Source organism: Prunus avium, chromosome 1, assembly GCF_965620075.1.
Source record: "Prunus avium chromosome 1, drPruAviu1.hap1.1, whole genome shotgun sequence".
NCBI lineage: Eukaryota > Viridiplantae > Streptophyta > Magnoliopsida > Rosales > Rosaceae > Prunus > Prunus avium.
In genome coordinates, this window is record NC_142284.1 from 5194508 (window position 1) to 5218754 (window position 24247).

The 24247-nt window shown below is 37.5% G+C and overlaps 5 protein-coding genes and 1 pseudogene across 6 annotated transcripts; 4 read left to right on the plus strand and 2 right to left on the minus strand.

Moving 5' to 3' along the window:
* Positions 1–962: 962 nt before the first annotated feature.
* Positions 963–4234, minus strand: LOC110758341 (E2F-associated phosphoprotein). The gene is made up of 3 exons (XM_021960172.2): positions 4071–4234; positions 3303–3468; positions 963–1471 (listed from the first exon to the last, which is right to left on the minus strand). The coding sequence occupies exons 1-3, from the start codon at positions 4198–4200 to the stop codon at positions 1216–1218; spliced, it is 552 nt and encodes a 183-aa protein (XP_021815864.1). The 5' UTR covers positions 4201–4234; the 3' UTR covers positions 963–1215.
* A 2940-nt stretch (positions 4235–7174) lies between these two features.
* On the plus strand, positions 7175–8955 carry LOC148297180 (uncharacterized). Its single transcript, XM_088247379.1, has 3 exons — positions 7175–7792; positions 7876–7986; positions 8821–8955. Exons 1-3 carry the CDS (start codon positions 7178–7180, stop codon positions 8953–8955), a joined length of 861 nt encoding a protein of 286 aa, XP_088103505.1. The 5' UTR covers positions 7175–7177.
* A 2448-nt stretch (positions 8956–11403) lies between these two features.
* On the plus strand, positions 11404–13253 carry THX (thioredoxin X). The gene is made up of 2 exons (XM_021960150.2): positions 11404–11854; positions 12795–13253. Exons 1-2 carry the CDS (start codon positions 11489–11491, stop codon positions 12999–13001), a joined length of 573 nt encoding a protein of 190 aa, XP_021815842.1. The 5' UTR covers positions 11404–11488; the 3' UTR covers positions 13002–13253.
* A 636-nt stretch (positions 13254–13889) lies between these two features.
* On the minus strand, positions 13890–15843 carry LOC110758449 (sugar transport protein 10-like). Its single transcript, XM_088247385.1, has 4 exons — positions 15630–15843; positions 15190–15515; positions 14446–15075; positions 13890–14342 (listed from the first exon to the last, which is right to left on the minus strand). Exons 1-4 carry the CDS (start codon positions 15760–15762, stop codon positions 13890–13892), a joined length of 1542 nt encoding a protein of 513 aa, XP_088103511.1. The 5' UTR covers positions 15763–15843.
* Positions 15844–16723: 880 nt separating this feature from the next.
* LOC110758398 (sugar transport protein 10-like) lies at positions 16724–19154 on the plus strand (annotated as a pseudogene). Its single transcript, XR_015832896.1, has 4 exons — positions 16724–16889; positions 17135–17459; positions 17778–18406; positions 18600–19154. The product of XR_015832896.1 is annotated as a sugar transport protein 10-like (transcript).
* A 578-nt stretch (positions 19155–19732) lies between these two features.
* LOC110758436 (Transducin/WD40 repeat-like superfamily protein) lies at positions 19733–23638 on the plus strand. Its single transcript, XM_021960300.2, has 2 exons — positions 19733–19855; positions 22402–23638. The coding sequence occupies exon 2, from the start codon at positions 22456–22458 to the stop codon at positions 23488–23490; it is 1035 nt and encodes a 344-aa protein (XP_021815992.1). The 5' UTR covers positions 19733–19855; positions 22402–22455; the 3' UTR covers positions 23491–23638.
* Positions 23639–24247: the final 609 nt, after the last annotated feature.

The following is a 24247-nucleotide window of genomic DNA, read 5'->3' on the forward strand; positions in this document are numbered from 1 at the left end:
ACCCTTTTTCTGATTTGATTTGATGATTAATCTGGTTTCGTAACATTGAAGTGAAGTTATTCATTTGAAAAAGGAATAAAACGAGTTTTTATCCCCACAAAAGTGGAAGCAAAAGCAGTAAAAGGCATCTCAAAATAGGTCATGCATATGAGCAGACTCTAGTTGACCTTATCTGGATTCACCAGTCAGGAGACTGATGACAGGACCTGAAAAAACAAAAATTATAATAATAAATTTAAATATATTTTTAGCTGTTTTAAAAAGAAACGAGGGGCCACAAATGACATGAGGCTCCAAATTGTCCAACAAATCAAACAGCTGGAGCCCATCTCAACCATTTTTGGAATTATTTATTTCATGGAAAACGACTTCTGAAAGAGCTTAAACAAATTTTTATTTTATTTATTTTATTTTATTATTATGCAGTCTTTAATTTCGAACAGGAAGATTCAAAAGGTCGCCGGCACGAAGAAAATTTTCTAGAGAGGAGCCAACCATAATGTGCCACATTTCTAGACTCTTCGTTAAATTATTGGTTCAACTTTTTTCTTTTTCAGAAAATAAAAAAAACTTTTCAAAAGCATGATGGTTGTGAATTCAATCATGCCAATTGCGGAAAGGTTTATGCACTAATCAACGCCTCTCCATGTCAAGTTACAATCTATTAGCTTTGATGAAACTTGTCTTGGATTCTTTCTAGTTGCACAAAATATGTAAAGATTTCGTAAGTGTTGCCGTATTAATTTGTTCGGTCAATTGAGTAGATTATTGTTAAAACGTGATTTATAATTGACGGTCAGATAACATAGCATGTCGCATGTCTGATGAGATGAGAGCACATTGCCCAATTTTCCTACATTTTATTTCGTTTCATGATTCTCATTTCTTATTTTGTTGAAAGAATAATGCTTACGGGCCCATTTGCACTGTACTTGGGCCCAAAATATTATACGCAAAAATAATTTCGAAACAAGAGATTTGATTGTCGGAACGGGCAAAATAGAAAGTGGAACACATCAACAGTACCACCCCTTGCAAATAAGCAGAAGCACAATTCGTTTAATTAAAACCTACACTGCATAAGCTTTCGCGGTTAGCTCAAGTGGCGAGGGAGGGTAGAGAGATGTTAAAACTAGGATTGGTTAAGTGTTCGATCCATTCTAATGTAACGAGAAGAGAAAACATACAATGCATTGATTAAGGAAACTTAGCAGGTCAAGACTCGCTGGGAAGAACATTGAAGAAATGATAGACTTCTTCTTCATCAATTACACCTACCTCTGTTGAGCAAAGTAAGCAGCAGACTTGCTTGAAGGTTTGGTTACCTGCAGGAACTGCTTCAGTCTCAGAAGATTCTCTCCCACTTTTGCCCTTTCTAGGTCTTCCTTCTTTTTGATGGAACACTTGATCACTTCCAGTCGTGCAGTTAACAACAAACACTGCTCTGTACTGGGCTACATACTTTTCATGCCTGCAAGAAATCAAGCTCAGATGTAACCCAAAAATAAAAAATCAAGCTCAGATGCCATTTAAATATATAAATGAGTACATCTCACCAATAACAAAAAATTTTACTCACCATTGAAAACAAAACATTCTGCAGCTACTAGAGATATAAGGTTAGTATGACCTTTGCGGGAATCGGGTCGATGATTTCACACGCCCCTCTGCTAGTTGTACAAATACTTAATTTTTACTTTTTGTACACATAAAAATGCTTGTATGTATACATATATTTACTTTTTCATCCCTAATTTTACTATAACTACATGCTAACTTTATCAATACCACACCATAATTGCAACTTTTGGTAGCATAATTAACTATCACCTCATAGTACTTCAAAACCACTCAACTAATCTGATTGTTGCCTGCCTTCATCAGCTTTACATAGCCACCTCAATACGTATAGGGTAATTAATAACAGCCTAGATACTATATTCTACTACAACTAGAAACTTGATAACACCAGATATGTTAACCGTTCTTGAAAAAAGGCTAGTTAAGTCTAGTTTGCAGAAACAAGTCAATGGGACACTATATTTAATCAAAATATCAATCTTCTCTATAGAAACGATACCACAAACTCCATTAATCCATAACATGTTAGTCTATACACATCATCACTACGGCATAACAGTTGGAACTTTCCTCATCCCTTGACAGGCAGGAAACTAATTATAATGCAATCAATGTCAGTCTATAGTTCACAATGTAAAAGGCACCAAGATCAGTTTATGGTTCACAATGTAAGAGGCACCAAATGTTCTAAAGGAGATTAGAGGAACTTAGCTTCTGTAGAAACTTCATTTTTAAAATGTAAGACTACAACAGTTTATCTAAACTTTCATAAGTAGTTCAGAGCAGACTAACAAAACCATAACGAGACAGGAGAGATTACAAAACCTTGACTAGACTGGATAGAATGCTGCCAATTAAACTGTGGCATCTATCCAAAAGCTCATTTGCTGATCTGGCTTTCATTCTAAGTGTCTTTTTTTTTTTTAATAAAGAAAGAAAACACAAATCACCAAAAGAAAGTTTAATTATGTAGGGGAATTTTCAGCAATATAACAGTTATAAAAAGGATTAAGTAGTCATTCACATGTTTCCCCTCCAAATTGTTAAACTTGTTTTCTTAGCTATTCCCCCGTGTTTGGTTTGCTTTCAACTAGAGAGAATAAAGAAAAGGAGAAACGGTTGAAATATTTTCTTCTGAATAATGCAAAAGGAGAACAAAGAGAAGAAATGTGTTTTGGTAACAAATACCTATGAGCCCACTTTCCCTTCAAATCTTACCTATCTTGCAGAGAAAGTTTGAGAGGAAAACCTAGCATATTTTCTGCACTTAAGAAAAATAAAATTCATTCTCATTGATAGCCAGCCAACGGTAAGTCAGATAAATTAATTTAATTTAATTTTTCCTGATACCTAATACCTTTTCTACTCTTATTGCCCACTTTGTTAATTATCGAACTAAATAATAACTTACCTACGATCCTACAAACACAAATGACAAGTGCTTTTTAAAGCCTAAAATCCAGTACTAGATTGAGAAACATTATTATCCCAGCAAGGACCCATTCCAACCAATGCTAAATTCAGGAATCAGACCTATGCAAAGAGATATGAAAAATAAAATGGGATAGAGCATTCGAGTCTTCCTAACTACAGCAGCAAGAAAGGAATAGGCATGCCATAAAGATGCTTTCAGGATGGGAAAGGATGCTACCACTAACCACGCTGACATTCTTATTATAAAAAAAGTACTGACATTCATATCCAATGCATATACGGTATACCTTTGACACTCCAGGCATAGTGTGGTGAAACAAGATGGACAACTAAGCACAGCATCAGAAGTACGACCTTTCCTTTTCTTTTGAACCCACAACTCATCTTTGTCATCAATATCTGAATCATAGAACTCGGGTTTGACGGAGTAGTCTATTTCATCGTCATCAGAAACTGAAATACACAACATATCAACATGGGTTACATTCAAAACTTCAAAGAATTACTCCAGTCCATTGCTATATAACAGTACTTGGCTGGAGCTTCAAATATCTAAAAGCAATGCCAGACAAAAGATATGATTTTCAATTGCAACTTATCACAAGACATCCTTTCTCATTTGATCGTACAATATACCAAGTAAAATGGATACCATTCATTGCCAATATGAAATTCATTCCAATAAATTGAATACAAGGAGAATACAACCTATTAAACAGTCCCAAGACTCTGATAATTATGACGTTTAGAAAAATACTTTACTTTTGCTCTGAGTACAATTAATATAAGGGTTTTAATACAATAATATACCTTCGCATTCAAAAAGCTTACAAAATTTGAACAACAAACAATCACACTGACAGTATTCTAAGTTATTTAATCGAATTTAGAAATCACAACATATTAGCCCCAAACAAAATAATATGAAAACAAAGAAATCAAGAAATCCCTGTCTGGGTTCTGTTTGGTTGGTGAGAAAACATGGATAGGGAAAGGAAAGCGCGATTAGAATGGAGGGAAAATAAGACGAGAAGAAAGGAGGTGAAGAGAATTACCAGTTTTCTGAGAATTGGTTGGAGAGCCCACGGGGGGTTCTCTCTTGTCATCTCCATCTACTTCCATCTTCGTCTCTGCTCTGTTCTCACTTTCTTTCTTTGTATCTGCTGGGTTTAAGTCGGACTTCATTCGTATGGGCGTCTTCTCAAGTCTGTTCGGTGCTTCTTTATTTATTTATTTATATTTAATTGATGACGGTTTGGGTTGCGTCGTGAATAAAGGTGTCACGGTCTGAATTTAAAAAAAAAGGGTTAATGGCCTAAATGGTCCTCAAACTATTGCCCCATTATCATTTTGGTCCACCAACTAAAATTTTCAATTCAAATGTCCTTAAACTTTTTATTTTGTACTAAGATGGTCCATCCGTTACAGATTCTGTTACTTCTGATCACGCGATGGCTACGTAACTGAGTTTTGAAGGGTATATGCGACTTTTTGAGAAGCTCTATCGTTCAAAACCAAAATACCTCCACTTTGCTATGTGTTTCTCTCATTGCCCGTGATTACCATCGACTGAAGGGGATTCTAATGCGAGTTCCAAAATTGGTGGATGCTGTAGTAGTGTGCGAGTCGTTGAATTGGTGAAGTTAGTGTGCAATTTCAGTGTTAGTTTTGGAGTTCGAATTTGGGAGTTTGGGTTAGGGTTTGATTTTGGGGATTTTGGAGATTTTGGGAAATTCACTAGTTGCTGATAATGGAGTTCGATTTCCGTTCGGGTGGAAAGACTCCTAAATACGGTAAGGGCTTCTATAATGCATTTTATGTTGTTTTTGTTTGGAAATGGATGAAATGGATGAGTTGTCCTTGTCTGGAACTATGGTTTCTTTATGCGTAAAAGATTCCTTTTTCTGTGTTTGTGTTCGGCTTTTTGGTTGTTTTATGTTTAAAGTAAGGGTAACGGAATCGTTTTCTTGTATGTGGATTTGGCTTTTGCTACATTGACTGCAAAGTGTAAGCTTTATGTATGTGGTTCCTTGGTTGTGGTTGCTGTATGTTGAATATGAGGTTTTTTTAAACGTCTGTGGTCCCTTGGTTGTCTGCTTCACACTCAACTCAGTAATTGTTGTCGTTAGCATTAACAACAAAACTATGACTTTAGAATAACATACTGTTGTTTCAATTTTGCAGCTACCAATAGAATGTGCACTCTAGAATTACATCATGGGGGCTGGTTTGAAAATAGGGTTTATAAAAAGGGTAAGGTCTGTTATTTGGACAATATTATAGAGGATTTTCTGTCCTTGTTAGATTTACTGAAAATTGGGAGAGGTCTTAGGTATGATGTTGACATTTCTCAAGTTGAGCAACGTTTGGAAATTAGGTGTAAAAATGCTAAGGGTGGACTGGAGCTTGTTACATCAGATGCTACAGTGGTTGAAATGGTTGGTCACATACCATCCAATAAGGTTATTGTGTTATACTATAGTGAGATTCAAGAGTATGAGTATGATGCAGATGCAAAGAATTGTGATGGGGATGTGACTCAGAATTACCAAGTGAAGGAGGTGGCTTATATTGAAGTTGGAGATGAGGAGACTTTTGAGAATGTTATGACAAAAGTGGCAAATGAAGATGCGGTCAAAGAGGTACCAAATGAAGATGCATGGGTAGAATTACCAAATGAAGATGTAGGGGCACATGTGACAATTGATAATGAAGGGGCAGAGGTGCCAAATGAAGATGAAGAAGCAGATTTAGAAAGTAAAGACAGTGATTATGAGTTCAGTGAAAATGAGGGAGAGGCCAGGCCAACTGTTGGAGAGAATATAGCAGATGATGGGACTACTCATGGGGCTCCAGGAAAGGTGTCATCAGATGGTGCTAACACATCAGAATTTGACATTGGAAGTGAGACTGAAGATGAGGGTAACGGTAGAAAAAAGAAAAAACTGCCAAAGTTTAAGCAGTATAGAAGAGATGTGGATTTGAAAAATCCTAAGTTTAGATTGGGAATGAAGTTTGCAAACAAAAAACTACTGATAGAGGCTATCAAGGAGCATGCAATTAGACATGGTAGGGAAGTGAAATTGATAAAAAAAAACGACAACAGACGAGTTCAGGCTAAATGTGTGAAATGGTGTTCTTTCCAGGTATATGGATCAAATATTAATACAGAGGAAGGGACATTTGCAATAAAAACTTTGAGCCTAGAACATCAGTGTGGAAGAGTGGACAAGCTTAGGCATACCACATCAAAATGGCTTTGTGACAGATATGCAAACAAGCTGAAGTGGAACTCAGAGTTTGATATGAAATCATTTCAAGAAGATGTGTTGGAAGATTACAAAATAAATATCACAAAACTTCAAGTTTATAGGGCAAATAGGCTAGCTAGATATTTAAATGAAGGTACTTTCAAAGAACAATATGCTAGGTTGTGGGATTATGCAGAACAATTGAAATCAGCAAATAGGGGTAGTACAGTGAAGATTAAAACTTAGATTGTGAAGGGTGAGACAGTGTTTCAAAGGATATATGTGTGCTTGGCTGGCTGTAAGAAGGGATTTTTAGAAAGTTGCAGACCTGTTATTGGTATTGATGGCTGCTATTTGAAAGGGCCTTATCCTAGACAGATCTTGACGGCTGTTGGGGTGGATGGGAACAATGGTTATTTTCCAATAGCTTATGCAGTGGTTGATATTGAGAGTAAAGACTCTTGGATTTGTTTTTCAATCTTCTTATTGAAGATTTAGGGATTACAAATAGAAAAGCTTGGGTAGTGATTAGTGACAAACAAAAGGGACTTGTACCTGCCATTGAGACAGTACTTCCAACTGCAGAGCACAGGATGTGTGTGAGACACCTGTACAGTAACTTTAGGGCATCCTATATTGGTCTTGCTTTGAAACATATATTATGGGCTGTAGCAAGAGCTACAACTGTACCTTGGTGGGAGGCAGAAATGGAGAAGATGAAAAATGAGGATGAGGAAGCTTGGAAGTGGTTGAAGAAGAGACCTGCAAAAAATTGGAGCAGATCTCACTTCGAGTCACATTTTAAATGTGATATTTTATTGAATAATCTATGTGAAAGTTTCAATGCAACCATGCTAGATGCAAGGGATAAGACAATTTTGAGTTGCTTGGAGAGGATAAGGGTGTATGTGATGCTTAGGATGACTAGTAGGAGGTTTGCATGTAAGAATTGGAGATACTCTGTGGGGCCTAGGATCTTCAAGATAATTGAGAAGAATAAGCTAGGTTCATCACAATGCATTCCTAGATTGGCTGGTGAGAAATTGTATCAAGTGAGCCACATTTATGGTGGAGAATTTGTTGTAGACCTTAGAGCAAAGACATGCTCTTGTAGGAGGTGGAATTTATGTGGAATACCATGTCCCCATGCAATCTCAGTAATATTTCAAAGATGTGAAAACCCAATTGCTTATATGGATGATTGTTATAAACTCGAGACTTATATGAAGGCTTATGAACCAGTGATTCACCCCATCCCATCAATGGACCAATGGAGTAAATTTGGCCTTCCTCCAAGTAAACCTCCACTTTATAAGCAACAACCGGGTATGCCTAAAAGAGTTAGGATGAAGGAGCCTGGTGAGGTTGAAATACCAGCCCCCATCCCACCAAACCCTAGGCCTCCAAATTATATTGCTCCACCAACCAAGCTTAGAAGGGTTTTCATTGAAATAAGATGTCGTGGATGCGGTCAAAAAGGCCATAATAGAGCAACATGTGACATACAAAACAATGAAACCCAACAAGTATAACTGTTAGAGGGATTTTGTTTAGTTCTATGTTTAGTTCTATGTTATTTCATTCAAATAATGTTGTTATACATTTGCAGGTTAATGCATCTAGCACAGTAAGAGGGAGAGGCATAAGTAGAGGGAGAGGCGTAAGTGAAGGAATAGGAAATGTTGCTCAAGCGACTGCTTACCCAAATTCACAACAAAGTGTAAGCTTTGGTTGCTCTTGTGGTTTTAAATTGCAAAAGTCATTAGGGAACTGAAATGATTTATTTATTTTAGATGGCAAGAGGTAATGGAGAAGGAGGCAGAGGCATAAGTAGAGGAAGAGGCAATGTTGCTCAAGCCCCTATTTACCCAAATTCACAAGAAAGTGTAAGCTTTATTTTCTCAAAAATTCAATTTTTTATTGCTTATGTCATTGGAAAACAATGAAGACCAGTAACTTTTTCAGGTGACAAGAGGTAATGGATAAGGAGTCTTACCATCTTCACATATTGGCTTAGGAAGAGGTTTACCATCTTCAAAGCTAAATGTAATTAGAGGAAGAGGCTTAGGAAGAGGCATAAGTGGAGGAAGAGGCTTACCATCTTCATGGCCAACTGTAGGTTTTTGTCATTTGGTTCAATTCTTACTCATTTCACTAAATGCCAATTTTTCAACTATTATACACCTGACATTACTACATTGTTTACGTGGCAAGAGGAAGGGGACAAGGAGGACCGGATTTGGACAACATTTCCCATGATAATAACATGGCCTCCAAATAAGGGAAATTATTGCCAAGGCTGTCATATGTTGTGTATTTTGGGATATGTAATTGTCTGGCCAGAGGGATTTTGTGACAAAAGGGACTGATTCTGACTTTAGATTGTGTAATTGGTTTTGCTTTTGAAAGGCTAGAACTCTGTAATTGCTTGCCTATTTTGGTTTAGGCACTTTTTTGGGCAGGATAATTTTGTGTACTTTGTCTAATTAGTTTTGAGCTAGAACAGCTCAAACTGTGTAATTAGTTGTCTATTTTGGGTTATGTACTTTTCTAGGCAGGTGCATTTTGTGTCCTTGGTTTAACTGGTCTTGACGTTGAAGGGCTTAAACTCTGTAATTGGAATTGGAATGTTTATATGGATGTTCATTTTGTAAATTGCTTGTGTGGTCAACAATGGAATGGCTTTTAATTTGTTCTACTTAGTGGAATATTAAGTTATGTGCATCTCCCAGATATTCAAATAACCCCAATTTAAGAAAATTTAAAAACACTAATGCACACTCATCACAACTGTTATATACAAACCCCAAGACAAAATCAAGGAAACCCACATTATCCCAGATATTCAAATAACCCCAATTCCAGAAAATTTGAGAACACTAATGCACATTCATTCTACACTTGAAACAGAAGTCTTCACCATTACATTCAAAGGAACAAACCCCATAACAATTAAAACTTCCCACTCATCACAAATGTTATAAACAAACCCCAAGACAAAATCAAGGAAACCCACATTATCAATTGTCTTTGCTCATGACCCCATTCCAAAACCTTCTTTTCCTGAACCATTTCTTTCAATTTCTGTTGCAATTCTTTCTTTTTTGCTTCCACAGATCTCAATTGTTCTTCCTTTGCTCTACCTTCCTCCTCCATTGCTCTAAGTCTTCTAAGCAAACCAGGGACCACTTGTTTTCCTCTAGGACAAGTTTCATTATCCACCCACTCGAAAAAATGCTTACTTCTTCTAATATTCTGGAAAATCAAACCAGGGACCAATTTTATACCTCATCAAGCAATTACAAATGGAAAAGAACAACTTTTGCAACCCAAATAATAACTTACCCAATTTTTATCACAAGCATCGAACCTTCTTCCTAGGTTCAAATCTGTCCACGAATTCTGACGAATTATCTTCGTCCCACAGGCACAATACCGACTTATCCCACTTGAGTTCGTTGAAATCTCTGACATTGAATTCTCCGACATTGCAAACCTAGGGTTCTAGTTTGGGGGTTTTGGTGGAGCTTGTAATAGAAATGGGAGGGAATGCATTCCTACGGATGTTGGGTCATTTTATAGGAGGATACTCACCTAAAAAGATGGTTTTGTCCCTCAATTTCACGGAATAATAAACAGACTTTGACGGATGGACCATCTTGGTACAAAATAAAAAGTTTATGGACGTTTGAATTGAAAATTTTAGTTGGTGGACCAAAATGATACTGGGGCAATAGTTGGGGGACCATTTAGGTCATTAACCCTAAACAAAAATCACTTTGTTTAGAATGAATGGTTTGTTTTGGTTCATTTTCAACAAAAATCACTTTAAACACAAAAAACTTCAGGGGTGTTAGTGTAAAAAACTTTTAAATAAAAAGATCAATAGATTCAAAATTTCACCAAACTTCAAATTTAGCATCTTGTTTAGACTACTCCTATGGGCCTTTAAAGATGGTGGAAACTGGAGAAAGAAGAATGCTTTGGGCCTGAAAAGACTCTCAAACCCATACGAGTGGTTTGAATGACTGAAGAAGCCGAACCTTTCAAAGGGAAAGTTTGCCTCACCAAGAAAGCAAACAAAAGAAAGCTCACTTACTAAGTGGTTACATTTTGAAAGAGACAAGCTCAACCACATAAATAGACCAAGGAAGTGTTTACCTCATCGAGGGAGCAAATAGTAAGAGTCAGAATCTTACTTCCTCACCGAGAGAGCAAGGTCCAGAGACCAAGCTCATGTTAGAGTTCCACCACTCAAGCTATTAGAAAGCATCCGAAGGTCACCTTTTACAGTGTTCTGATTGATCAATCGCGAGTGAAAGCGTAAGATGAAAGTTATGAGGATTAATTAGACGTTTGTGAGAGCACGAGCATAATTATTGTCTTGGCTAGAGTAATAAAAAGTCTATAAATTGCAGAAAGATTGATGAAACGAGGGTCTAACACCAATCAAACAAATCAAGCTCAATGACTGCTCAAATGCACCTTTTATCATGTAGTTCATAGTTTTTAATCTTTGATCATTCATTGAATATATCAACAAGAAGTTCTTAAGATACCCACATTTCTTAAATTATTTCTTGAGCACCACCCTATCCGTCCATATTTCTTGGGATGCTTGCATTTTTAAGCTATCTGAAATCACTAAGCTACTGAGCCTAGTGCCACCACCGAGCTACCAAGCTCAGTGATACTATCCAATCATATCCTCTAAAGGCCTTGTGATTGAGGCCTAGAAACTTACTGTCAATAATTTATTCCTATCTTGGCCAGAATCGTTCGTGAAGAAGTCACATCCACATCGCCAAACATCACTCACTTGTACCCACGACCATTTTTGACTGTGGTACTGGCATGCCACACACATTCACACTAAGAAGGATGTCTTTGATACTAAGTCCGCTCGGCTTGCTCAATTATTTTATTTTAAAATACGAATTCGTTTTTCACTGTAATTTCTGTCATTTAAAAAATTCGACTTACAAATTGGTATGAACTTAAAAATGACCCTATAATTTGGGGGTTTTATGTAGTTAACCCTATTAATTATAAAAGAGGACAGATGATAAAATTGAGCACAACTTTATGATATACAATAGATTTGGTATTTCGTGGCCAATAGGCTTCCACGCCAAGTGAGCATTGCATTTTCGTTCACTCAAAAGCTCAAAAGACTCATCAAAACGCTGCTTTTCCTCTCTCCCTCTATCCCATTACGAAACATGGACACCATCGTCTCCAATTCCGCATTACTATCCATACCACCACTCCCTCCAGTCCGTACAGTTACTTCAAACTCTTACTCGCCAACAACCTCTGCTCTCGCGCTCTCGTCGAAGAAGCTCTTCTCCGGCTTCTTCTACAGCTCTGGAAGCCAGATAAGGCAACTGGGTCTTCGTAATTCTTCTTCTTCTGCTCGTACGGTTCCTAAGTTTACAGTTGCTTCCGGTGGTGGTATTCAGCAAATTAACGAAACCCAGTTCCAGGATACGGTTCTGAACTCGGACCGTCCGGTTCTCGTCGAGTTCGTCGCCAATTGGTGTGGTCCTTGCCGCTTAATCTCACCTGCTATGGAATGGGTCGCTCAGGTTCGTATCTTTCTCTTTCTCTCTGTCTATTCTATCTATCTATACATTACATGGGATTTTATTTATTTATTTATTTGATAACCTGAACCTATACATAGATGTGTTTCTATTTACTATTGTTGCCTTTTTGGAGCATGTTCAATTTTTTTTTTTGGAGAGATTTTTGGAGCATGTTCATTGTTTCTAAGCAGTGGCCTTTGAAGGGAAATTATGAAATGGGGAAAAGTTTGAGTATTTGAGAAATTGAGAATATAGAAAAAAAGTAATTACATTTATTTTGAGTTTCAAGAGAAAGAATACAAGAAAGGAAGGGAATTTTGCTTAAAAAATGTAATGGGTATGATCAAAATCTGTTGAACTCTGGAAATGGGTAATGACATATGGCATCGACACAAGTTAACATAACATAGTGTGGTTGGTTGGAGTTGGGTAGACTTTTATTGATATGGGAAATGAGAGCTGTTGTTGTTTTTGTAGGAATTAGAGTTGAAGTTAAACCATCTTACCAAAAGAAAAAAAAAACGTGTAAACTATAGAAGGTCCCCTGCTTTGTTTAAGAGTCCAGAAACCCAATTTTTGTTTAATAGTTTTGGATAGTACTTCATCTCTCTCTGTCTCTCTCCCAGATATGCTTGTTTTTACTTCTTGTTATGAACAAAAAAACACACACACACACACACACACACACACACACACACACCCAATGTTTGTCTAAAAAATCTTTCCGGCATCACCCCATTTCGAGGACTCACAGAAATGCCTCGGATGGTGCCACAATCGAAGAAATGCATGATCATTTTGAAACAAGGTTTGGAAAAATGTCTTGAAGAAATGGGAGGACAAGTTGCATCTTTCAAATTATTTATGCTGTCAATTTGCCTTGGATTGTTATCCAATCTATACAAATGATCTGATATATGAGTTTATTTGTTGTACTCAGGAATACAGAGACAGGTTAACAGTTGTTAAGATTGATCATGATGCAAACCCAAAACTGATTGAAGAGTACAAAGTTTATGGGTTGCCAGCTTTGATTCTCTTTACGAATGGACAGGAAGTTCCAGAAAGTAGGAGAGAAGGAGCAATTACAAAAGTGAAGCTGAAAGAGTATGTGGATGCTTTATTGGAGTCAGTATCAGTTGCATAGTTGCACTTCCATTTGGATAAGCAGAGGTGCCAATTCCATCAGCTTCAACTTGTGTGTAATATCAATACTCCCTTCCCTTTTGTTTTTATTTTTTCTTTTTAGTGTATTATACTTGGCATTCAATTGTATAATTCGAGCTGTAAATTTCCGAAAATTATCATTAGACTAGCTCTGTTGATCTACTCCTCATCTGGATTGGAGTATGCTTCCTGGAGCACATAAATGTAAAAGATAGTATTTTGGTTGTCAAAATGAACACTAGAATGTAATTAAGAAATGAAACCAAATGTGGTGTAGAGAAAATTATAGACTAAATAGAAATAATTTATAAATGCCAGATAATGTCATAGGTATTGTTCATCACTATGGAAACAGAGTAACAGACATTATGCATGAATATACCCATTTCTTTATTTTATTTGGTTCTCTTCAAATATCGTTTAGTAAATAAGGTTTTTTTTTAATTACTTTTGGGAGCTGTTATTGGCACTCTCTATGAGTCATTATGCACTCGCACTTATGTTTTTATAAAGAAGGAAGAGCAGGGCAAGATGATTTTTTTGGAGTGTCAATATTATATATATATATTAAAAGTAATTTTTCATAAATAAAACCTAACAAGTTATCTTTCGATTTTGATAAATGGGGAGGGGAGATTCGAACTTGGGACGTAACATTGGGAAGAAAAAAAAAAAACTAGACTAATAGTTAGTTGGTAACCAAAGAGGTAATTGAAGATATATCTTTGTTGTCGTGCATTATTACAATCGTTGATGATAATGAAAATGATCAAGGTACAAGGATAATTTATGTTTGAATATAGGAAGAGGCAAATAAATAGTATAATTTTATTGGTTTTACAAGTAAGAAAATGAGTAGGACATCAAACTACACAGCCCTGTCTTGCCTGCCATGAGTCACAGCCTCATCAGGGATGTACTTGCCCCAAAACCAGTGTGCCTTCCAAACTCTGTTCATCTCTTCAATGGGCACGTTCTTTGTCTCAGGCAGGAAGAATGTGATGAAGATGGTCATAATGATCACAAAGCCAGCAAAGAAGAAGAAGAGACCAAACTTCAAGTGGCAAAGCATGGTGAGAAACACTTGGCCGATGAGAAAAGTGAACAACATGTTCACTGAGACGTTGATGGCTTGTCCGGCGGATCGGATCTCTAGAGGACAGATCTCACTGGGTACCAGCCATCCCAATGGCCCCCAAGACCATGCAAAGGCTGCTACATATGCACATACAAAGAACAAGATCCAGTTGGCTTCACCTTTTGAAAATGATCCTTCTCCACTCACACCAAACTCCTTGCCTATCATCACTCCGACAGCAATCTACAATGTATGTGGTGCAAGTTTAGTTAGAAAAATGCCCTTTAGAAATCAAGGTTTAATTAAAAGAAATTAGTTTCATTCAATTGACCATGCAATTAAGTACCTGACAGATGATCATTTGCACACCACCTTGAAGGAATAAGACTCTTCTTCCAAACTTATCAACTGTTAAAATGGACACTAAGGTAGCAACCACGTTAACACCGCCAGTGATGACAGAGGACATGAGGGAAGCTTCATTTCCAAAACCCAACGTCATGAAAAGAACAGGTGCGTAAAACATGATCACATTGATGCCGGTGAGCTGCTGAAAGAATGGAACAAGAAAGCAAATGATAAGTTGAGGCCTATATCTTGGTTGTGTGATGTTGATCCATTGGTTCTCCACTCTGTTTGCAACCTCAGTAGCATTAAGAAGGTCTTGGAATTCCTCATCGATGTTGTCAGTGCCACGAATCTTTTGTAACATTTTCTTGGCCTTCTCAGGGTGACCTCTTTCTAGGATGGAATTTGGAGTGTCAGGCAGTAACACTGCGGCAAGGGTCATCATCAAAGAAGGGACGGCTGCAAGAGCCAAAGAGATTCTCCAGCCATATCCACCCTCGATCTTGGCAGTTCCGAAGTTAACAAGACCTGCCACTAGAATGCCAATGGTGATTGCCATTTGGAACCCCATGTTGAGCGCTCCTCTAATCTTTGTTGGAGCCATTTCCGCTAGATAAACAGGAACAGACTGCAAATGACATGGTGATTACAAATTAATTAGCCAGCTAGCTCTCTAAATCGAGTAATGCTAGAGAGATCACATTAGTGAACCACATTATACGGTAGATGAAGAAATGTATACCTGATTAGCAAATCCAACACCAATACCAAGCAGCAGGCGACCAATAATTAAGAGTACAATGTTATTGGCAACACCATTTAGGACAGAGCCCATAAGAAAAACAAGGCCAGCCACAAACATGGAGATTTTTCGGCCAAATTTCCTAGTTACTGATGAAGCAAAGAAGGAAGCCACCAATGCTGCAATGTAGAGGCAAGACGTGAACAACGTGAGGAGTTGGCTATCAAATTTGCAGTACTGGTTTTGACCACCAGACTCATTCTTCATTTTATGGTACACAGATGGGAAGAACTTGCTCAAGAACGAGTCCATTGAGGTCACTCCTCCTGCATATGGAGAAAAGTTGTTTAGTACTTGTTTTAATGTAATCTCAATTCTTTTAAACATAGTGAAAAAAACACAATTAATTGTTGTGTGTATGAAATGGTGTTCCAAATTACCCGAGATTCCAAGATCGTATCCGAAGAGGAGACCTCCCATGGCGGCTGCGAGACAGGTGAATACCACAAAGACAGTGACACCGCCTTCATAGTTCCTCCCTCCGCCTCCGCCAACAATTCCTCCTCCAGCCATTGCTCTACAAAGTCTTGCAGTCTGAAAGTTCTTTGAAGTTTAAATATACTTAGCCAAATGATTTTGTCAAGAATCTTTGATAACCACTATCAATAAGAAGAAACAAAGGTATAAATCTTTTTATCCTATCTTTGTTCCTTAATTTCATTTCAAATCCCAGAATGTTCAAGCATATAAAGGCCCCAAAATGCAACAAGCTGCCCGGTTGTTTCAACAACTTAGGACTAAATTCTTGTGAAGCTGCCATATTTAGGTATGAATGGTTGGATATGTTAGGATATAACTGTAGATAAAATTCTTGTTTCAAATAGATTGAGATTAGTAGTTGCTGATATCAAACCAGTCGTGCTGGTTGGAGCTCTAAATTTGGCAATGTGTGAATATTGTTAGTCAAACTCCGTCAGGTATTACCATGAAAAACCATATTGTAAATTTGGATATTATATGAACATATCTTTAACCATATAATTAACCAGAATTCTGATATAGAAAGCTGAGTCAAGCTAACACCCCTTGTCAAAACCTCACCCTTGTTTACAATGACAATCAAATAGTTGGATGTTAAATCGAATAATTAACGGTCAAGATTTCACCATTCAAAATTCTATCCATACGAAATAATTTGTAATATCCATAAATTTACCACTGTGTGTGCCTATTCATCAGATTGCCAAATTTAGAGTACCAAAACATTAAAATGGTTTTAAATAAAAATCAAGTACTTAATTTTGTTCTAATCCAAAAACAAGAATTTGCTGTGATCCTTATCCTCATAAGTTCAACCATTCGGACATAAATATGGCATGTATAACAAGGAAGGAAAGAATTTCACAATCTAGAAAATAATTGTAGGATTATTAGGTAAGTTTGTTTAGGCAGGCAAGCTTGCTACCCTTTGGCGCCTTTATAAACTTTACATTATCTTTCTCTTCTTCTTGAGAGTGGGTTTGTTTAAACTTCAAAGAGGTTATAGACTTGAAAACTTTGTAGAGTGATGGCAGTGATGGCAGGAGGAGGTGGTTTCGTCGGGGAGGGCGGAGGAAGGAGCTATGAAGGACGTGTCACCATCTTTGTGCTCTTAGCTGCCATGGGAGGTCTCCTCTTTGGATATGATCTTGGAATCTCAGGTAATTGGAACACCATTTCAGAAACACACAAACACATCAATTAATTGTGTTTTTTTCTCTATGTTTAAGTGAATTGAGATTACATTACAAGGGGGTTGTACGTATCTCAAGAGATTAAGAGCAGTTACCCCTACACCTGAAGTTCTGTGTTCGAATCCCCTCTCCCCTAATATCGCTTGTATGAAAAGAAAAAAAAAATGAAAAAGAGAATTGAGATTACATTAAAACAAGTTTTCTCTATGCAGCAGGAGTGACTTCAATGGAGTCGTTCTTGAGCAAGTTCTCCCCTCTGTGTTCCACAAAATGAAGAATGAGTCTGCTGATCAAAACCAGTACTGCAAATTCGATAGCAAACTCCTCACGTTGTTCACCTCTTGCCTCTACATTGCATCATTGGTGGCTTCCTTCTTTGCGTCATCAGTAACTAGGAAATTTGGCCGAAAGATCGCCATGTTTGTGGCTGGCCTTGTTTTTCTTATTGGCTCTGTCCTGAATGGTGTTGCCAATAACATTGTGCTCTTAATTATTGGTCGCCTGCTGCTTGGTATTGGTGTTGGATTTGCTAATCAGGTATACAACAAATCTTCTGTCTTTAATTAATTTTCTCTATAGCTCGCTATATATCTCGCTTACACATTTGATTAAAGAATTAAACGTACAGGTCTTAAGAGATATCACATTTTTAGACCATATTCGTTTACAGCATTATGTGGCAGGTGATGTGTTGATTACCAACGCGTCATAAAAATTTATGTGATAATAATAGGACCCCATTTACCATATACTGTAGTTATCCAATGTGAAGTGAAAATATGATCTCTCTACACTAGTTGAAGTTTAGAGGTAGCTTGCTAGATAAATAATTTGTAATCTCCATCTGGTTTGTAGTCTGTTACTGTTTATCTAGCGGAAATGGCTCCAACAAAGATTAGAGGAGCACAGAACATGGGGTTCCAAATGGCCATCACCATTGGCATTCTAGTGGCAGGTCTTGTTAACTTCGGCACTGCCAAGATCAAGGGTGGATATGGCTGGAGAGTCTCTTTGGCTCTTGCAGCCGTCCCTTCCTTGATCTTGACTGTTGCTGCAATCTTTCTTCCCGATACTCCAAATTCCATCCTAGAAAGAGGTCACCCTGACAAGGCCAAGAAAATGTTGAAAAAGATTCGTGGCACCGATAAAGTCGATGAGGAATTCCAAGACCTTCTTGATGCTACTGAGGTTGCAAAAAGAGTGGAGACCAATGGAGCAACATCACACAACCAAGATATAGGCCTCAACTTGTTATTTGTCTTCTTGTTCCATTCTTCCAGCAGCTCACCGGCATCAATGTGATTATGTTTTATGCACCTGTTCTTTTCATGACGTTGGGTTTTGGAAATGAAGCTTCCCTCATGTCCACCGTCATCACCGGCAGCGTTAACGTGGTTGCTACCTTAGTGTCCATTTTCACAGTCGACAAGTTTGGAAGAAGAGCCTTATTCCTTCAAGGTGGTGTGCAAATGTTCATCTGCCAGGTACTTAATTCCATATGCTCAATTCAATGAAATTAATATAAAAAATTTCACATCAAGAGGCTTGTAGCTTAAGTGGTTAAGAGCAGTTATCCCTGCACATGAAGTCCTATGTTCGAATCCCTCCTCCCCCAATATCACTGGTTTAAAAGTAAAAAGAAAAGAACTTGCACTAACATTTACACATACATTGCAGATTGCTGTTGGAGTTATGATAGGCATGAAGTTTGGTGTGAGTGGAGAAGGAGCATTTTCAAAAGGTGAAGCCAATTGGATCTTTTTCTTGATATGTGCATATGTAAAAGCCTTTTGCATGGTCTTGGGGGCCATTGGGGTGGCTGGTGCCCAGTGAGATGTCCTCTGGAGGTCCGATCCGCCGGACAAGCCATCAACGTCTCGGTCAACATGCTGTTCACTTTCATCATTGCCCAAGTTTTCCTCAACATGCTTTGCCTCTTCTTCTTCTTTGCTGGCTTTGTGGTCATTATGACCATTTTCATCACATTCTGCCTGCCTGAGACAAAGAATGAACAGAGTTTGGAAGGCACACTGGTTTTGGGGCAAGTACATTCCTGATGAGGCTGTGACTCATGGCAGGCAAGACAGGGCCGTGTAGTTTGTTTGATGAGAGCAAATTAATTAAAGATTGCAGGATCAGTTTAATGGACTAAAGAATATTGGAATATGAACAAATTCTCGTCAAATCTAATTCAATCACACATTTGGGTAGATGCAAATGTAAAATAGATGTTAAATTAGATTTGATGCAATTTAACTTCTATTTTAGGAAATAGATCAAAACACATTTTGGTAAAATAGATCAAAACACATTTTGGTAATACACTTTGGTGTATTAGACATTGTTGCATCAAATGACTTAAATTGTTCATAATATATTCAACTCCAAATGCATATAAGAAGAGGAAAAAAAAAACATTAAACCAATTTGACACAAGCAAATCCGTCAACTAATCCAGTCATGTTGATTGTTTGATTTAGGAATTCGATCATATTCACCAAATTATCTAAACTGATTAAAATTAGATAAAAATTGGATTAGATCGGTCAATTTAAGCGGATTAAATTGGATCGGTCTATTTTGGCAGAGTTGATATGTATTGAGTAATATTGAAGAAAATATTCCTTATATTTTAGAATCAGCCGTTGGATTTGATTTTTAGCCCTTGATATTGAATACAATTAATATAGGCCGTTGGATTTGAAAACTCTATATTTGGTTTGGGCTTGGGCGGCACTTGAGCCCAATGAGCCGTAAACCGTTCGAAACATACAGTACGGTCGTATAGGGGATCAAACAGTGGTATACTACGAGAAGAAAACGACGACGTTGCCATTATGTCGGATGCAATTCGTATAGTTTCAGGACAGATCGAGCTCTGCTAATAGGAAGAAGAAGAACCCTCTAGGGTTTATCAGATACAGCTCTACCAGGTTCTCGCTCTCTCTCTCTCTCTCTCTCTCTCTCTCTCTCTCTCTCTCTTTCTGTGTCTCCCTCTCATTCTGTGGGGTGCTTTGTGCAAAACCCTGTGCCCTAAGTTCCTAACTGAGCTCTGTAAAGGCTTCCCTCATAAACTATAATAAGAAACTAGGGAGAATTGAGGGAAACTCTGTTATGCTTTCACACAACTGTTGCAAAGAGGAATTAACAAGAAACTAGGGTTTGTTATGTTGTTCGTATAGCTCTAATCTAATGGGCTTGTGCTAACTTTAATACTCCACATTATGAGCTTACATGGATTTTGGTTTCTGTATTGTGCCTTGAATTATGTGAAATGGCCATATATTGACATAAATATCTATTAGTTTGTTAATTGGGTTTGAATTTTTAAATGAGGAAGGTTGGATAGACTTGTAGGCTTCTTCTATTGAATTGATGGTACATTTTGTTTATGAGATAGTTCGTAGAAAAGAAAAAAAGAGTATTGGGATAGAAAATGGGACTGTCCGGGATAACTTCTCCGGATTTGCGTGAACTAACAGAGTGGTTACTAAGTGGGGATGCTATAACTTAGTGTTTGTACTGACATTTGAGAATCCCTCTGTCTCAGTGAGCTCAGGGGAAAAAGTTGAGTACATTGTAAGATTCTTTACCTGGTTTTTTACCTAGGATTGTAACATTGATACACATACAGAGACACACAGAGACATAAATATGTGTATATTTTGCCATTTTCTGTCAATGGGTTGATGGTTTTAGATTGTAGAAACCGTTTAGTGCTTAGGTTTAAACTCTTAGATTTGGGGATAGCTCAAAGTCCTAGTGGTAGAACCTATACCCTATACCCTAAGCACTAAACTTCTGTTTCTTGGTCAATTTTAAAACCCTTTAGAAGAGCTAGAGGCACAGTTCGAATGTCCTCGGTCCTGCTAAAGGGGTTCTCATTAGAAGAAGCCATCTCTGTGTATATATCCATATGATGCATATATGTATCTTGTGTTGTCAATGTAACTACCAATCCTTCGGTGTTGCTCTTTGTATTATTTTCTTTTAGCACCTTTATTTTCTTAAGGCTTCTTTTGTTTTGTTTTGTTTTTTTCCAAGTTTCAAAAGGTTTCTATTTGTATTTTGTATTTTTGGTTGAATCCGTTTTGAGTTTTCAATGTGTAAACTTGGGATGGTTTCCAAAAAAAAAAAAAAAAAGAAAAAAAAAAGGGGAAACCCAGTAGTTTCAATTTGGTTTGGTACCAACTTATAAATCCAGTTTTGTTAAAGGGGCACTTGTTCCAAATTGTAGAGTGATATTTAAAAGTCAGATGTAGCCACTTTCGCAATCTAGATTAAGCTTTAGCTCATGGCATCCAGTAATTTAGTGTGTGTTGTGCTGCCCTGCCTTTTATTTACTGCGTTCACCCAGTCTTTGTTTTAACTAATTTGGTTTATTTATGGCTATGTTTGAGCTCCTGTGAATTTTATGACCAAATGGATTGATGCATTTTTCCTATATCTTGGCCATAATGAAATTAGTGACGGTTGAGTAGTTGCTTCAATCTGGTAGACGATTATCCTTTTCCCCTGGCTTATGGAATGGGGTTGTGTAGGAAAAAGAGGGGCAATATTTTCTCTCTTTCTATTGTGCTTTTCTTGACTGATTGGGTCTTTCTCTTTCTTTTTTGGACTGAAAGGTTCTCTCTTTCTATTGTGATTTTCTTGTGGAGGAAGTTTTTGCCCTGAATTGGAGGCAAATAGTTGATTCTTCTAAAAGTCCCACCAACACCTATTTCTCCATTGCAAATATCACTTCTTTGCAACAACAAATTCTTCAGATATATACTTTCACTGATACCTAGACCAGTAATGCAACCCAAGCGTAAAAGTTTATACCTATAACCAGAAGTTGGAATACAACAGAAGCAATTCCTTTTTTTGTTTTTTTTTCCATTGATAAATAAGATCTTCAAAACTCAGTTTACAATTTCTATAACCCGTCATTGTAGTTGAATCATGGAAATGAAAGAAGAAAGCTTCAGTTTTCTGAAAAGAATATCAGATTTTTTAGGCTTCATTTGGCTTTTTCACTTTCCTCATAAACCTGGTTCACAATAGGTCATTTGCCTTTTCTCTTTTCAAAAGTTAATCCTAGTTTTTCTTTGAAAACACATGGTTTGGATTATAAGAAAACGAGCTATACGCTCCATATGTGCATAACCTGTATGCTTTGGAGAGGAAAACTGCATATGACCTCTTCATCAATGAAAGACAGGAAAAGTAAAAGAAGTGAGTAGACGAGGGTAGTTTCTGTCTTTACTCGTGTCTATCAGTACATGCAGTGGTTTAGATTGTTATGTGACTTGGGTTTTATAATGTTGTCAGGTATTAGTCTATCAGTACCTGCCGTCATTTCTGTTGTCTTAATATCTTGTTAGCTAGTTCTGGTTTTTCTCACTGTGTTATAAGCTTATATCATATGACAGATGTAGGTTGTGATAAGTCATTTATGCTATGACAAATTTGCTTATTCATTTCATTTGGATTGCAGGATTTGAACTCATAGAAAATAAATCGTTTGCTATTGAAATACCAAACAGAGGCAATGATGCAATTTGCTCCAAGTGAGGGTGAAACTGCTTTGTCCATAGTTGGTCCAAGGCCAATGGAATTGTCTACGCATAGTGCTCGCCCAGCACCCGGGCCAAATGGAAAACAAAGGACTTCCAGTTTGGAATCGCCAATCATGTTGTTGACAGGTCATCAGAGTGCTATATACACAATGAAATTTAATCCTGCTGGAACAGTTGTTGCATCTGGGTCTCATGACAAAGAAATTTTCTTATGGAATGTTCTTGGGGAATGCAAGAACTTTATGGTTCTGAAGGGGCACAAGAATGCTGTATTGGATCTTCACTGGACAACTGATGGGTCTCAGATAATATCAGCGAGTCCAGACAAGACTGTGGGGGCATGGGATGTTGAAACAGGAAAAAGAATAAAAAAGATGGCAGAACACTCATCATTTGTGAATTCTTGCCATCCTGCTCGAAGGGGACCGCCTCTTATTGTCAGTGGATCTGATGATGGAACTGCCAAACTATGGGATATGCGTCTGAGGGGTGCCATCCAAACATTTCCTGATAAATATCAAATTACAGCTGTCAGCTTCTCTGATGCATCAGATAAAATCTTTACCGGAGGCATTGACAATGATATTAAAGTTTGGGATTTGCGCAAGGCTGAAGTAATGATGACACTTCAAGGCCATCAAGATATGATAACAGGTATGTCATTGAGTCCCGATGGCTCTTATCTTCTGACTAATGGAATGGACTGCAAGCTCTGCATTTGGGATATGCGCCCATATGCACCACAGAATCGTTGCGTGAAGATAATGGAAGGCCACCAGCACAATTTTGAAAAGAACTTGTTGAAATGTAGCTGGTCCCCTGATGGAAGCAAGGTCACGGCCGGAAGTTCTGATCGGATGGTTTATGTTTGGGATACTACTTCTCGACGCATCTTGTATATGCTTCCTGGCCACACTGGATCTGTCAATGAGTCTGTATTCCATCCCACTGAACCCATTATTGGATCTTGCGGTAGTGATAAGCAGATCTATCTGGGGGAAATCTGAGTTGTACTGATATAATGCAGCATCTTCGTATTTGTTGTGGTAGTGACTTTTGACAATAGTTTAATTTCGGAAGGGTTGTATCTTGCTGTAGTTTCCATATTGGATTTTGACGGATTTAAGTGTATAAGCATTTTGATTAGATTTGCCATTTGTAGATGCTATGCTTGCCTTCCCAATTTCATGGTTCCCCCAGTTGGCGTTGATGAGATTAAATTCATTAAAGGGGAAGATGAATGTTTTGGAGTATTAACAGAAATTAAACTCAAAGACATTTAGGATAAGTGATAATTTCTGTTAATCCTTTTTTTTGCTTGCCTAGCATCTCCAAAGGATTATGCAAATGAAATAGGCAAAATTGTGCTATAACAATTTAGGTGACATGTTGCTTGCCCATTTGCCTCATGAAAAAAGTTGGTCACTCCAAAGGGACTAGGCAATGCAAGTGTTCAAATCATTATTATATTTTTTACATTTACATTTATAATTTATAGAAAGTAGGTGAGAGAGTGGAGATGATATTTCTTTATAAAAAGCAAGTGGGATCTAATATACCTCTTCATTTTGAAGTAGGCAATATTGCCTTGTTGGAGAGAGTAGGTACATTTTGCCTACCCATTTGCATGTTCCCTTGGAGCATGAAAATGCTGATGTGGCAAGGCAAATGAGGTTTGCCTACTCCTTCACCTCTTCCCTTGGAGATGCTCACGTAAAAGCAATTTTGTTTTAAAAAAAAAAAAAAAAACCTATGCACAACATG